The following is a 16,972-nucleotide window of genomic DNA, read 5'->3' on the forward strand; positions in this document are numbered from 1 at the left end:
GCTAGCATTTATGTAATTATTAAGGTTTGTAAAGCACTTCACAAATATAATCTTATTTTGTCCTCACACTATTTTTATTCCAATCTTACACACGAATAAAGTGAAGCACACAGGTTAGTGGTTTGCACACTAATAACACAACTAATAAGTGACTGAGACAGGATTTGAACCTAGATTCAATTCCATAAATATTTATTAAGTACCTGCTGTGTGTCAGGCATTGTGCTAAACACAGGGGATACAAAAAGGTACAAAAAAAGGATACAAAAAGATACTGGGGATACAAAAGACAATCTCTGCTCTCAAGGAGCTTAGAATCTAAAGGGGAAGACAATATGCAAACAAATATTTACAAAGCAAGCTTTGAACTGAATAAACAGAAAATAATTAAGAGAGGCACTGGAATTAAGAGATGTTGGAGAAGTCTTCATGTAGAAAGTGGGACTTTAGTTGGCACTTAAAAGAAGCCAGGGAAGTCAGTAGCCATATTGGAGGAGGAAGAGAATTTCAGGCAGAGGGGACAACCAGAGAAAACGCTAAACTGAGAAATGAGTGTCTTGTTCATGGAACAGCCAGGAGGCCAGTGTCCCTGGATGAAGGAGTATGTGTCGGGGAGTAAGTTGTAAGAACACTGGAAACGCAGGAGGGGAATAGGTCATAAAGGGCTTTGAATGCCAAACAGAGCATTTTGTATTTGCTCCTGAAAGCAAAAGAAGCCACTGGAGTTTGGGGTGGGGAGTAGGAGGGCAGTGACATGATCAGATCTTCATTTTAGGAAAACAACTTAATGGCTGAATGAAGGATGGATTGGAACAGACATTAGGAACAGACTTGAAGCAACCATACCCACCAGCAGTCTATTGCAGTAATACAGTGTGAGGTAATAAGGGCCTGCACTAGAGTGGTGGCAGCATCAGAGGAGAGAAAGGGGTGTTGTAAAGGTGAAATCAACAGTTTGGATGGTAGGGAAGTAGGGAGAGAGTGAGGAGTCCAGGATGACTATTAGGTGGGGAGCCTGAATAGCTGGGAGGATGGTGTTGCCCTTACAGTAATAGGGAAGGGAAAGGGGAAGGGTAGAGAAGGTTTAAGAGGAAAGATAATTGTGGAAAGAGCTGTCCACATCCAGAGAAAGAACTACGGAGTCTGAATGCAGATTGAGGCAAACTATTTGCTGTCTCTTTTTTTTCTCTTTTTTGGTTTTATTTCTTCCTCCTCCTGGTTCATTCCATTAGTTTTAATTCTTCTTTACAACTTGGCCATTGTGAAAATAAGTTTAATGTGAAGGTATATGTAGAACTTATTAGATTGCATGCCTTCTTGCGGGGGTGGGGGAGGGGAGGAGGATAGGAAGGGGGAGAAAATTTGGACTCAAAAACTTGTGGAACTGAGTGCTGTAAACTAAAAATAAAAAATAAATTTAAAAAAAGAGGAAAGATAATGAATTCTGTTTTGGACATACTAAGTTTAAGTTGTCTTCTAGACATCCAATTTAAGATGTCTGAAAGGCAACTGGAGATATGAGACTGATGGTCAGCAGAGCTTTTGGGGAAGGAAAGGTAGATTTAAGAATCAGCTTAAAGATGGTAATTAAATCTGTGGAAGCTGATGAGATCAAGAAGTGAAGTAATAAAGAGGGAGAAGAGGACCCAGTATAGAATCCTGAGGGACACCTATGGTTAGAGGATCCAGAAGAGGAGATAGAGAAGAAGCAGTTAGATAGGTAAGAGGAAAACCAGGAGAGAGCGGTGTCCCAAAAACTTAGAAAGAATAGAGTATAAAGGAGGAGAGAGTGATCGACAGCGTCAGTGGCTGTAGAGAAGTCAGAGAGAACGAAGACTGAGAAAAGGCCAATGGATTTGGTAACTAAGAGATAATTTGTAACTTTGAAGAGAGCAATTTCAGTGAAATGGCATGGTCAAAAGCTAGATTTAAGAGGTTAAAAAGAGAATGAGAAGAGAGAAAATGGAGGAGCCTATTGTGGACAGCCTTTCCTAGGAATTTAGCTACAAAAGTCGGAAGAGAAATAGGATAATAGCAGGGATGGAAGAATCAAGGAAGAGTTTAGTTTTGTTTTTTTTTTCTTCAGGATAAGAGAGATATTGGCATATTTCTAGGCAGTATAAAATGAGACAGTAGAGAGAGAAAGATTGAAACTGAGAGAGTGGGGATAAAAGGGGAGGCAGTCTTTTGGAGGAGATAAGATGAAATGGAATTGCTTAAACAAGTAGAGTGGTTAGCCTTGGTAAGGAGTGAGGCCAGTGAAACTGGTGAAGGAGGAAAAAGTGGCAAACGGCACCTGAGTGACAGAAGATGAGAAAGAGGGGAGAAGAAGGAACTCAACATGAATGGCCTCAATCTTTCCTGTAAAATATCAGGGAAGGTTCTCCGCTGAGAGAGTAGAGGGAAGGAGAGCCATGGGAGATGTGAGGAGGGATGAAAAGGTTGAAGAGAGGGGTTAAGGGGTGAAGAGCTGCTATGGAAAGTAGGATAGTACATAGATAAAGGGAGGTGTAGTATGATTGCTGAGCAGCAACTAGAGCCCATTTAAGGTTATCTAACATGAATTTGTGGTGGACCCAGTGAAAATGATTGAATGATTTTCATATGTTTAGGCACAAAGTCAACAAAAGGTGGGAATGATCTGAGGCTGAGGCCTGGCTGTGTATAATCATCAATATAATAAGGGGACTAGGGATTCAAGAGAGAAGGACAGTGTAGAGTTGAATTAGGGAAAAGAGGAGAGAGTGGCTAATACAAGGGGAGATGGCCTAGGAGAGATCCAGAAGGATGAGGGATGAAAAAAAAGCCAGTAACTTAGAATAGATATGTAAATATTCTGCTATATAATATATGATAAGGTATACTTATATTCTGAAGCAGTAACATTAGAATAATAGATTTAGAACCAGAAAGAACCTTAGAGGCAATTCAGCCCCCTCCTTTTACAGGTGAGGAAACTAAGGCTCTGTTAGAATAAGTCACTTGCCCAAATTCACTGTCAAAGTATCAATTGGGATTTGAACCTAGGTCCTATGCATCCAAACCTAGTGCCCATTCCACTGTATCATAGCTTGCTCTTCTTATCCCCAAAGGCAGAACTAGGAACAATGAGTTAGCTAATGTTAGCTAACATTAAAAGTAGAATTATCCTATGGTAGTCAGGCAAATAAGTGTTAGAATAAGCAGATTTCACTCATTCATTCACTCAATACAGAGACCTAAAGATAAAAACTAAATAGACAAAAACTAAATAGTCCCTGACCTCAAGGAACTTATATTCTACTAGGGTGAAAAAAACATGTCCCAGATAAGAAGTATAAAATATATGTAAACCACGATCTAGGGCCTAAAGCCCTTAGTTCAAGTAGACAGAATCAGATCTTGAAGGCTACCCCAAGAAGGTTCTCCTCTCTATGCCTTCTTTTGAAGTTTACACTAGGGAGAGCTTGTGTTTAGCTTTCCCCAAATGTTTGTAACAAGGATACCCATACCTTCTGCAAGCAGTCAAACTACTTGAGTTTGAAAGGATACTAAAAAATGCTGTTTGAAAAGATGGTGCCTCATAATTAAATATTAGATGATATTCAGTGCAGAAAACTATTTTATGTTAATCATCCCATTACATATCAAATTGTTTTTCTCAGTCATATTTAGGCTATTAAAATGCTAAGTATAATTATCAGCTTCAATTTTTTCATCTGTAAAATGGGTCAGGGGAAATGGGCTTATAGGATTTAGAACTAGAAGGGACATCAGATTCTGGAGGATTGATGCAGCCAACCAAACTCTAAAGGAATTAATATATCTAGAATGCCAATTTATTAACTTAAAATGAGGGGTCACATCTTTTCATCAACTTGGTGTTCACTATCCCAGTCACCCTATTCCTTTTATCAAGGTACATGAAAATTCATATTCATATTATTTGGCAAGCTTGGGATCAGAACAGTCAAGTCAGTCAATAAACATTTATTAAACATCTACTATATACCTGGCACTGCGCTAATCATTGGGGATATAAAGAAAGATAAAGACAGTCCCTGTTTATGAGGAGCTCACAATTTAATGGGAGAGGCAGCATACATGCAAATAACTATGTACAACCAAGCTATATACAGGATAAATGGGAAATAATCAACTGAGGGAAGGCATTAGAATTAAGAGGGATTGAGAAAAGCTTTCAGTAAATGATATTTTAGATGGGACTTGAAGGAAGTCAGGAGGCAGAGATGAGGGGGGAGAGCATTCTATGCATGAGGGACAGCCAGTGAAAATACCTAGTGTCAAGAGATGAAGTGTCTTGTTCGAAGAATATCAGGTAGGACAGTGTCATTAGATAACTAGCATACAGGGTTGAGGAGGTGGGGAAAGATGTGAGAGGTGTAAGGTGTAAGAATACTAGAAAGGTAGAAAGGGGCCAGATAATGAAGGGCTTTGAGTGCCAAACAGAGGATGTAGTTTCAGAGGATGTAGATTCTGGAGCGTATCACCAGATTTTATTGAAAGGGGAATTAAATGGCAAGAGATGAACTCAGGTCTTCACACTTCCAAGTTCAAAAATCTGTCAGCTACATAAAGTTGCTACCAAGTTTGGAATACTGAAAACAAAAATTAATCAAATGTCATAAAAATATTATGAGAGACAGAACTTGAAAAACTACGTAAGGTTTTCAGTGTTAAGAGTTTCTACAACTTCATGGTGGTGTCCTTTCTGATGATTTGAGGAAAGTGCTCATCAAATAATTCTTGTTAATTAAGCTGCTTTTCCTCTTTGCACCTCAGGTTCCTCATCTGTAGGATAAGTTATCTGAATTAGATGAGTTCTCTGGTCCATTCTTTCTTCATTCTATGCTATAGGGAACATCCAAAGTCCTGTCCTTGGAGCACGTGATGAAGGATGGTGGTAATAGAATGCTTCCTCTAGGCAGCTAGGTAGCACAAGGGACAGAGTGCTGAGTCTGGAGTAAGGAAAATCTAGCCTCAGACATTTATTCACTCTGTGACCCTGAGCAAGTTACTTAACCTCTGTCTGCTTCAGTTTCTTCAATTGCAAGACAGTGATAATAGCATCTACCTCCCAGGGTTGTTGAGAGCATCGAAGGAAATAACATTTCTAACCACTTAGCACAGTACATGGCACATGGTAAGTGCCTAAATTAGGGGCTTGTTTCCTTACTTCTTAGTAATTCTTAGCCACTCCCTGAAAATGTACACTCAATAGACGATTCCTGGTTTTAAGACTCTAGATTCCAAAACAAAAGATATGAGTTCTTGTTAATAACAGGTAGTACCCTTTAAGTCTTCTGCCCTCAAAAAAAAAGAGTAAGATAAAGGCTGGAGTACTGGATCTGATCCCACTTTCACTCCCCAATAACCATATTGTATATTTCCCAATAGGATGTAAGCTCCTTAAGGGAAGAGATTGTTTTGTTTTTAATTTTCTATCCCCACTACCTAGAATATTGAGTAATCAAACAGTCTATCTAGGTCATTCTAGTATTTGGCCAATAGGCTCCCAAAAGCCTTTAACAAATAGTCCAGAGATTACAAATCTTGCTTACATAGTCTGAATTGTAGTGACTTTATTTGTTCCAGTGATAGTTCTGGCTCAATGTCAAGCATTTATACCAACTGCAGTCTTACAGAACATGACAGCATAAAAGCTTTATTTGGCAGCAGACAAGCAAATTTTAAGAATTGGATCATCAAGAATTGGACCTTGTCACATTCCTAGACAACAGTGTGTTGACTAGGGATTTATGCTCCTCGTGACTTTGTTATGGATTCAAGAGATGTATTAATTCCAAAGGGATTGATATTTCAAGCCCCAGAGAGTAAATTCCTATGGTTCTCTGGCTTGCTTTAAGAGACCAATATGAACTTGTAGTCAAGATGGCTGCCTGAATATATTCAGAAAACACCTGAAATTTATACCAGACAGAATAATGATCAAGAAATCCAATGGTTAATACAATGACTTCTCCCAAACCAGAATTACACAAAAGTTCGCCAGCAACCCATGGACAAATAGGAAAGGGGTCTGTGAGGAAAGTCATCTCCAAAGCAGGCAAATCTGTATTCTCTCAGCTTTGAGAAAGTCCCTCTTCCCGCTCCACCCCACCAAGGACAGGGTAGTTGAAAGGAGTGGGATTGGAGAATAGCTCCAGTAAGTGAAAGTGTAGTGGTAGCTCTCAGATGTGGATAGCCCAGGTGCCCTGGTCTCCAAATTTCCTAACACTGTCCTGCGATACCATAAAGGGCCCTGAGGATCCAGTGCTCTTAACCTAGATCTAAGGGACACCTAACATTAAATGGTGGAAGTCAGTAAAGATGTAGAGTAAAACCAACCAGGATGGACCATGCCACTCAAAATCAAGGCAGGTGGCTATAGCACAATGCTCTAAATCTGAGAACTAAAGGTGAAGGAATTAGAAAATTTTTAAAAGTCAACCAGTATTTTAAAAATATTGTAAATCTAGAGAGCACCCAAAGGAAGAAAAAATTAACTATAAAAACTGCAAGGAGACACTCAAAGGAAAGAGTCGATTTTCCACAAGTACTACCTGATTACCTAGAAGAAATGAAAGAGAAATTTTTAAATGAAATAAAATGTCTGGAAAGCAAATTGAAAAGAGAATAGCTTAGAAGATAAAATGGTAAAAGTTACCAAAGTAATAAACTCCCTGAAAACTAGAATAGACCAAGCAAAAATCGGTGACTATGAGACATCAAGAAATATTCAAGCAAAATCGAAGGATTGAAAAGATAGAAGATATCTGATATAAAAAACAGCTGACCTAGGAAACAGTCTGAGAGATAATTTGAACCCTCTGAAAACCATCATTAAAGAAAGTCTGGACACTGTATTTCAAGATAATACAAATAAAAACTGCCCAGATCTATTCAAAATAGGAAGCAGAATGGCTTGGTTCATTGTTGTCTTTTGTTCTCAAAGAAGACCAGAATGATATCACTATGTTAGAATCAAGTCTGACTGTGGTTGATCAGACAATACGAGTTCAGAATGCTCTACCCTAGGTCAGGCACAAATAGCCCAGGTGAACATTTGGGGTGGATTCTCTAAATTTGCACATCTCATATTTCTTTTGAGTTTCTTCAGTTCTGCTTTGCTAATAGAGATGAGGGCATGCCATGCTGGCAGTCCTGTGCCAGTGTCTCCCATGTCACACAATCTATCTCAAAGTTCTTAGATCTTGAGAGAGTCTTTGTATCACTTTTTCTGACCACCATGTGAGCACTTGCCCTGTGTGAGTTCTCCATAAAATAGTCTTTTTGGCAAGAGTACATTTGGCATTTGAACAACATGGTCAGCCCATCAGAGTTGCGCTCTCTGCAGTAGAGTTTGAATGCATGGCAGTTTAGTTCGAGAAAGGACCTGGTATCTTACCCTGCCAGAAGATCTTCAGAATGTTCCTAAGACAATTCAAATGGGTGTCAGGATGGCTAGTGGTCAAAGGCACCAGACTCAAGGTTGCTCCTTTCTTAACAGAAAGCAAAATAAAGATAAAAAGAATCCATCAATCACCTCCTGAAACAGACCCCAAATGGAAAAGCCTCAGGATTGTCAAAAATTGCAAGTCTCCAAAATGGAGTTCAAATACCAAACATCCACAGTTAGGATCATGCAAGACCTCATAAATTCTACCATAAATATGAGATCTTGGAATACAATATTTCCAAAAGGTAAAAGATATAGGTTTACAACCAAAAATAAATTAGCCTGCAAAGATGAGTATAATAATCCTGGTGGACCTGAGGGAAGTATAGAACTTTAATGGTCCAAGGCAAAATATGGATTTTCAATAAAATAGAGGACTTTCAAGCTTTCTCAGTGAAAAGACCAGAACTGAATAGAAAATGTGACTTTCAAACACAAGAATCAAGAGAAGCATGAAAAGGTAATCAAGAAAAAGAACAAGAAAAAGAAATTGCAAGGGACTTACTAAAGTTGAACTATTTTGTTTACATTCCTACATGGAAAGATGATGTGCATGATTCATGAGACCTCAGTATTAGGGTAGCTGAAGGGAATATGCATATATATATATATATATATATATATATATATATATATATATATATATATATGTGTGTGTGAATGTGTATGTATATATATAGAGAGAGACAGAGAAAGAGAGAGAGAGAGAATGAGAGAGAGAGAGCAGGTACAGGGTGAGTTGAAGATGAAGGGAAGATATCTAAAAGAAATAAAATCAAATTAAGGGATGAGAGAGGAATATACTGAGAGAGGGAGATAGGGGGAGATAGAATGGGGTAAATTATCTCACATAAAGGTGGCAAGAGGAAGCAGTTCTATGGGAGGAGGGGAGAGGGCAGGTGAGGGGAGAATGAGTGAATCTTGCTCTCATCAGATTTGGCCTGAGGAGGGAATACCATACGTACTCAATTGGGTATCTTACCCCACAGGAAAGAAGAGGGAAGAAGATAAAAAAAATGGGGGGATGATGGAGGGGAGGGCAGATGGGGGTGGAGGTAATCAAAAACAAACACTTTGGAAAGGGGACAGGGTCAAGGGAGAAAATTCAATAAAGGGGGATGGGTTGGGAAGGAGCAAAATATAGTTAGTCTTTCACAACATGAGTATTGTGGAAGGGTTATACATAACGATACACATGTGGCCTATGTTGAATTGCTTGACTTCCTAGGGAGGGTGGGTAGGAAGGGAAGAGGGGAGAGAATTTGGAACTCAAAGTTTTAAAAACAGATGTTCAAAAAAAACAAAAAAAAAAGTTTTTGCATGCAACTAGAAAATAAGATACACAGGCAATGGGGCATAGAAATTTATCTTGCCCTACAAGAAAGGAAGGGAAAAGGGGATGGGAGGGGAGTGGGGTGACAGAAGGGAGGGCTGACTGGGGAACAGGGCAACCAGAATATACGCCATCTTGGAGTGGGGGGGGAGGGTAGAAATGGGGAGAAAATTTGTAATTCAAACTCTTGTAAAAATCAATGCTGAAAACTAAATATATTAAATAAATAGATAGATAGATAGATAAAAAGAACTTTAATGGAATAGAGAGCTTTCAAGCATTTCTTAAGAAAAGGCCAGAACTGAATAGAAACTTTAAAATGCAAACAGGACTCCAGAGAAAATTTATTCACTGTACTGGGAAAAAAGAAACACATGTCCCTTGAAACTAATATCCTAAAGGAATATTGAGGGAGCTAAATTATAAAATAAACTATAAAATAAAACAAAACAGAGGATCAGGGTGTGAAATGGTTTGTACTGACGGTTTCAATGGGGAACAGAAAAGGAAATGTAAAAGCAGTGCATTAGTGTAGAAAGGAGGGAGAAAGGTGTAGAAGTTGCTATTATAATTGGAGTATGTGAAAAAAGGATACAAATACTGAGGAGGGTGGCAGTGGGTATCAGATGAACCTTACTCTTAACTGAAATGGATAAAGGAGGGTTGAACACACATATACACATAAAAAGTTTCTTTAGAGATACGTCAAACTTCATAGAGAGGGGCAGTTAGGTGGTGCAGTGAGTAGAGCACCAGCCCTAGAGTCAGGAGGACCTGAGTTCAAACCCAGCCTCAAAACACTTGACACACTTACTAGCTGTGTGACCTTGGGCAAGTTACTTAACCCCAATTGCCCTGCCTTTTCCCCTCCAAAAAAAAAAAAAACTTCACAGGGAAATAAGTGAGGATGAAAGGGAAGGATTAAGAGGAAGGCTAGTACTGGGGGGAGGCAGTAGTCACAAGCAAAATAAACTTCCTGATCTTAAAAGGAGGATTAAAAGAGAAAAGAACTAGAATCTAAGTTGGGCAATGGTTAAACAAATTTTGGTATATCTATGAATCTATCTTCTATCTACCTATCTACCTACTTATTTATATCCTGGACAATGCAAAAAGACAACAAGTTGGGACTAGAATTAAACAAGATGAGAGCAGCCTGGATTGCCTTTGGGAAGTTGCAAAGCTTTACTAATGTCTACAAACTTCTAGAAGCAAAGGCCCATCTTTTTAATTCCAATATTACCTAGTATTGCTATTTGCCTGTGAGTTATGGAACAACATACTTCCAAATAATTATTTCAAATAAAGCTCTTAGTGGGTATAAGCTGACTTTAAAATCTAACAAGGAAATGTGAAAAAATAAAATAAAGTTCTTTTTTTTCCAGAGAAATATGTTATCAAAAAAGATGGGTCGGTCATGTGGTGAGAGCAAGGGATAATCAATGTGTTCCACTGGCATCACTGAAATGTTAGGAGAAAGTGAGAAAAGCTCCCAGGACTTTGTCAGGCATGGATGAGTCATGATTTCCACTTTTGGAGAAAACATCCATAGATCTGACATCATAGATCCTTCTGAATATGTGAACACTTAGGAAACTCACTGAACTCCGTTTTCTGGACTTAAAACTGTCCAAGAGGACTATTCTAATTGAGTTTTCTTCATTTCTGAAGTTCTGCCAGTTCCAAAAATTAGACCCATGTATATTCACTAAAAATTTCCATCTCTATATCTGTGGGCTGGGGATTCAACCCAGAGTTTCCCATGGACTCATACAGCTAGGATACATAGATGCCATCTTATTTCTCAAAAGGAATTGATTGATGTATTTCCTCCTAACTGAAACCCTGTCTGTATTACCAGCTTTTGATTGGATTTTTTTTTCATATTCACATCTTTTCTGGGCAGTACCTTATTAGTATCTCATTCTGTTACCACCCTTCACTAGGGTCACTTCCCCTACTCCTTTCTGTAAGTAGACCATTGTTCAGGTGACAACTTCACATTTTCTTAAGGAGAAGATCTCCTCTCAATAGAAAGGAAATTCTTTTTTTCTGGGAGTGGTAACTTGAGAGTAAGGAGGCTAACAGGATAAAAATATTTGAGGATCAGTGGTCTTAACAATAGTCAATGTGATCCCAGCAGATTAGAGCTATGGTTCCTTTAAACTGCATTACATCATTAAGCTACTGTATCAAGGCTTAGTCAGCTTTCTGTAGGTAAGAAGTACTGTAGCAGTTTGTGATTCTAATTCTAGACTTCTAAGACAGTTGCCTAGCCATCTCAAAGGGGACCAATGGAGTAGGAGTTTTCTTCCCTAACAAGAAAAAGAAAAACTATCTGAACCTTATTAATTCAACATATTCCAATTTCTGCACTTGGCTTAAACAAAGTGGCAGTGTACAAATAGCTCAAATAGTATTGAGGTTAAATGTAGGTGGTCCTAGGGGCCTCTGGGAAATTTAGAATGAAAGTAATCTCAGTGGCATGTTGAAACTCAAAGACCTTGTTTTTAGCAGTGAACAGAGTAGACTTTGTGCAGGCACAAGTGAGGGCTGTTGACATCAGTGGATTTTTCACCCTCTACTTCAGCAGAGATGTGACTGACATGATTGGGATGCTGGTCTGAAGAAGCTGCTGTACTGGGACTCAAAGTAGAGTCTTCTCTCCCTTCACTAGAGAGTGCTTATGCTGAGAGAGCAGAGGTTCCTTTACCTTCTAGTTTGTCATGCATCCATTCATCCTTATCAAAGGTTCAGAGAATTACCTCAGTCTTTTAGATATCAGTAGAAGACAAGTGGACAAAGCTGCGACTGATTAGAAAATTTACTAGCATATGCATTTATTGCATAGCCATTCTAGACTTTTATTTCCTTCGAATACTCAGTTCTATTTTTCTTTCTCCAACTTCTTTCTCCTTCCTTTGTCCTCTAGTTCACTCATTTATTTTCTTTCTTTTCCCCTTCCTTTTCTTTAAGTATTACCATAGGTATGGGAATCGTTGAGTCTCAGAATTGTATGGGATCTCAGAAGACATCTGGTCCAACTTGGCTGTTCTGTAATTCCCTCTACAACATCTCAGCTGTAATCATTTATTAGGAAGATATTGCTTATACTGAGCAAAATTTGTCTATGCAACTTCCAACCTTTGCTTCTACTTTACTCATTCAAAGCCAACAAAGACAAATTTAATCTTCTTCCACATGACAGCACTTCAAATATTTGAGATAGCTATCATCTGCCCCTCTACCCTTTCTTTTCCCAGGGTAACCATCCCTATTTTCTTAAAAATAATCCTTATATGCCATGGTTTCTCTTCATTGGTTACTCTCCTTGGGGAAAATTTTGTCACTGTCCTTCCCAAAGTATGATTCCTACAGCTAAACACATTCACAGATGTGAATTGATCAAGATATTACAGTGAGATTACCACATCACTCTTTCTGGACACTTTTCCTGGAATCAGGACCTGTGGTTTCATCAATGTAACACTGAAAATATGACAAGGGATTTTGATAAGGATAAAGGACGTTTTCTTCCTCTGGGGTTGATTTGGTATGGAAAAAAGAGTGAAGTCGTTTTTTTTTTTTTTTCTTTCTGAGTTTCATTTCTTCTAGGCTCTCTGGGACCACGAACTCATTTAGGTGCAGCCTCTTTTCTCTGCTTCAAAGGAATGCGTGGCAATGACTTATATTGGCAAACAACTATAAATGTGCATGCAGTACCTTCTGATGCTCAGATTCCAAATCTTTTTTGCCTTTCTGATTTTATGCAACTTTGTTGACTAAGATGCATTAAAAAATATTAGAATAACCCATTGATTTTTTTGGTAGAGTTAGCAAAGACAGTGGATAATGAAGATATCCCTCCTATAATTTTTTTGGGAGGGGGAAACCCAGGGCAGTTGGGGTTAAGTGACTTGTCCAAGGTCACATAGCTAGTAAGTATATCAAGTATCTGAAGCCGGATTTGAACTCAGGTCCTCCTGACTCTAGGGCTGGCTCTAGTGCCGCCTACCTGCCCCAAAGATATCCCTCCTAGTCACAATATTATCTTTTTAAGAATTTAGTGGAAGGCATTCTTTACATTATTTTTCTCACTGTCTTTCCCTAAAATGAGAGAAATCTAAAGGCTGAATGTGCAACAGGAACCGAGAGAATGATTATGAAAAATATACTGAAAGTGCTTTGAGAGTAGGAACTATGTTTTCCTTAATTTTTGTAGTTTTGTGTTTACTTTGTGGACTAGGGCCTGCAAATTTCACTGATATTGGGAACTTCCAATGAGGAAACTACAAATCAGCGTCTGTTCTGAAACTTAGGTCTTCGAGAGTTGCCTGGAACACTGAGAGGTTAAGAGCCTTATGCAGAATTGCATGGCTAATGAATATCAGATATAGCACTTGAACTTAGATCTTTCTAACATATATTTCTTATTTTACTTCACATCTTCCATGATATTTGATAGATGCTTAACAAGTATTTAATGACTTAACTCAGTTCATCTTTCCCTAAAGTTACTGTGTACTCTAAGTTGATTCTTTTCTCATATTCCGTGACTCTTCCTTTCATAGGCCTATGTGTGATGAGTGCAGCGTCAATCTACACAGTGAAACACACGGAGTGGCAGCACAGCATGGATTATGCCTTTGGTTTTGCTTACATACTGGCCTGGATAGCTCTTCCTTTGGCTCTCACCAGTGGAGTGATCTATGTCATCTTGCGAAAACGCGAATGAAACTCCCTCAAGCTGCTTGTAGGATATCCCTGTGGAAGGGAAAAGGAAAACAATGAAAAAAAAGAAATAACAAAAAAATCCAAACCAAAACACAAAAATGGAGGGAGGTTACTGTGTTGATATGTATATAATATCTATGGTTTTTTTTAAAACCTATTTATAACACTTTCTACATGTATGTACATAGCATTGTTTGCTTTTGTCTTGACAGTATGCCTTGAGTTAAACCCTAAAGAAGTGCCTAAAAATTTTCAAATACTAACAGTGTAATCAAAATTCAATATTTTGTCTTAGTTTTTCCTTGAAAAACTGATCACCTGATCAGAAAAAAAAAAATCACCTGATATTTTTCCTTCTACCTTCCACTCCATCCCTTACTGCCTTCACCTGAAACTGAATACATCCCACACATCTGTACCACTTTCCCTCATTTAGAAAATAGTATGTGCACAAACCACTAGCCCCTATATTATGCTATATGAATTAAACATAAACTTCTTAAATCTCCAATGTCTGCATTCCCAGGGACATGTTCTCTCCTTGAAAACTAGAACACATGCAGAAAGACAACTAGCAACTTTGAAGTATTTCTCCCTTTCGTGTAGGTAAATCAGTGATCAGCTTAGCCACGTCTATAAAATGGTGCTATGTATTTACCATTCCTTTAGTAGTCATTTAACCTACTCACTGGAAAACTCAGTTAACAGTTTTACAAGATAAGGTAAAATGGAGAATTGAATAGTTCTGTGTAATATAAACTGCTTTTGTACTCGGGCTGCTATTATTTCTTTCTTCTTTTTTTAATAAAAACTTCATAATACTCCCTCCTCTTTTTTCTTATGACAAGCCTCTAGACTCTCCGGGGCCATGAACACTCAGGGCTCATTTGGGTGCAGCCTCTATTCTCTGCTTCAAAGGAATGTCTGGCAATGACTTGTATTGGCAAACAACTGTAGATTTGTATGCAGTGCCTTCTGATGCTCAGACTCCAAACTTTTTTTGCCTTTCTGATTTTATACAAGTTTGTTGACTAAAATGCATTGAAATAAACATCAGAATAACTCATTGATATTTCTTTTGTTTTTGGTGGGGTTAGCAAAGATAGTAGATAAAAACACACCGTGGCAGGAGGGGGGAACGTGGGTAGGAGGGAAATGTTAACAGTGTTCTGAAAGGTAGGTCTGTTTCTGTCATTTGGTAGAGGGCCAAAGTCAAACTATGGTTCTATACCTTTCTACTCCTCAGAGAGACCACTGAAGACATCTAATAATTCACTGCTCTTTGAAAAGGACTGAGATCTAGAGCTAAAAATTCATTATGCAAGGCTAATCAAGGGCAATCCATTCTCATGAATTATAGGACCTGTACATCCTAAATTATGTCAACGATGAGTTTAAAATTACTATAGGGGGGCAGCTGGGTGGTGCAGTAAGTAGAACACCAGCCCTGGAGTCAGGAGGACCTGAGTTCAAATCCGACCTCAGACATTTGACACATGTACTAGCTGTGTAACCTTGGGCAAGTCACTTAATGCCAATTGCCCTGCCAAAAAAAAAATAAAATAAAAAAATAAAATAACTATAGGTAATTTCAAAATACAAATTTCATTATTATTCAGAAGGGACTATAAGATTTCATGAAAATATAAATTATAAGCATCTGAGAAAAAATTTCTGTCAGTTGCAACACATCAATTGGGGTGACACAGCTTTAATTATAAGAAGCATCCAGGGGTGAAAGAAAACAGTTACTATCTCTTTCTAGCTTTGGTTCTTCTTGGGCCCTTTTGACGGAGGGATCAGGAAAAATGAGAAGAAACCTCTTCCCAGTCCAGAATAGTACCCCAAACTTTTTCATTCCTTTTGTTTGTGCCAAGTCTTTATGCAGGAATCTACTGCATATGGTCTATACTACCTCTGCTACAGTCTCTATTCCTAGGAGGGATTATAAATAACATAGTTTTTAAGATCTTACAAAAGCAATCCAGGAAGAGTTGAATGAGCAAACAACTGATTTATCATTGAAGACAAAACAAGACATGATGCTTTCATCATGCTTTGAGTCTTCCATATTTAGGTTCAGTTACAAGTTCTACTTTTTGATAAGCAATCCCCTCTCTACTCTTTCTTTAACTCCTTTTCCATCTTTGTCCATAGTCTTCCGTGAAGCACCCTGTCCAAAGATGTGTTAGGAGTGCCTCCAGCAAGTCTATGTTCAGTGATAGTCTCTTATGCCTTCTGATTGAATCATCATTATCCTTGACCCTCCTATTCTCCTGTCTATCCCTGCATCCCACACACACCTTAAAAATAGAGTAATGTTATGAAACTGGAAAAGGATTAATGCAAAAGACCTCAGAGCATGACCTGGTGACTAATTGTAAGGAAGGAGAATTCAAAGACGTTCTTTGTATAGAGCTAAAACCCATTTATCAAAGTACATATCAAAGCGGTCCCTTTCTGAGGTTTGCTGGTTCCATCCTTTCCTTTTCTAATGGCAATCCTATTATAACAACCTTTCTTAGAATCAAGCATCCCACAGTGTAATTTGGAGGCATGTTAAAGTGTTTAGTTGTTAGCAGAAAGCACGCAACCTAAAATACAAAACTTTAAAAAAATACAACATGAATTTTTCAGCATGATTCTTTTCTCTATCCTATCCTATTGCCATATCCTAGTAATTGAATATCCATTTTTATTATATATATATATATATCTTATAAGAAGCAAGTAGAATACAATTCCTGTCCAACTAGTCCTCCTACAAGAACTTTTTCCTCCAGTCAGGTTTTCCTCCTCCATAAAACACATTGGCCTAAACACCTTTTTCTTACCTTTTTCTTGTTGCCGTGCCTTTTCTTGTTTTGCTTCTTCTACCTGAAATGGTCTTTTGCCTCAACTCTCCATTCCAGGGCCCACCTCAAATTGTACGTCTTCTAGGAAGACCTGAGTCCTTCAATACTTATTTTCTCCCTTTTTTATTTATATTCACATTTAAGCATTTTTATTATTTACATGATTAGTAGATCTCTCTTTTTCCCAACTAAATGGCAAATTTCTCAAGGAAAGGGACTAGATCTTATATTTCATATTTCCTACTCAACACCTAACATGGTGCTGAGGACATTAAAACTCATCAACAAATTGAGTTCTATAGTAGCTGAGCATTTCACTGACATGGTGACATATTATTCTTGTATTTAGAGGTTGGACTAGATGACTGCAAAGACCTCTTCCAAATAAAAGACTTCACACAGTAAAAAACCCTTGCGTCTTCATGATTGACAGGAAGCAGTTAGATGATATATGAGTGTTATTGGTTATCTAGTACATATGCAGATCCAATCAAGTGGCCCAGCTGATGCAACATCTCTACGAAGAGAATATGGGAAATTTGTTTCTAGGAGAATCATGGTGACATGCAAGATGGCCTTAGAGAGATTGTA

The 16,972-nt window shown here is 38.2% G+C and overlaps 1 protein-coding gene across 2 annotated transcripts in view; it reads left to right on the plus strand.

The window, feature by feature from the left end:
• The window catches only part of PMP22 (peripheral myelin protein 22), a 51,216-nt gene extending 36,620 nt beyond the window's left edge, over positions 1 to 14,596 (plus strand). For both annotated transcript variants that reach the window (XM_036766177.1, XM_036766178.1), the window contains one exon: positions 13,364 to 14,596. In XM_036766177.1, coding sequence (XP_036622072.1) covers positions 13,364 to 13,527 — 164 coding nt within the window. In that variant the 3' untranslated portion in view covers positions 13,528 to 14,596. The remainder of the gene's footprint in view (positions 1 to 13,363) is intronic.
• Positions 14,597 to 16,972: the final 2,376 nt, after the last annotated feature.

Source organism: Trichosurus vulpecula, chromosome 7, assembly GCF_011100635.1.
Source record: "Trichosurus vulpecula isolate mTriVul1 chromosome 7, mTriVul1.pri, whole genome shotgun sequence".
Lineage (NCBI taxonomy): Eukaryota > Metazoa > Chordata > Mammalia > Diprotodontia > Phalangeridae > Trichosurus > Trichosurus vulpecula.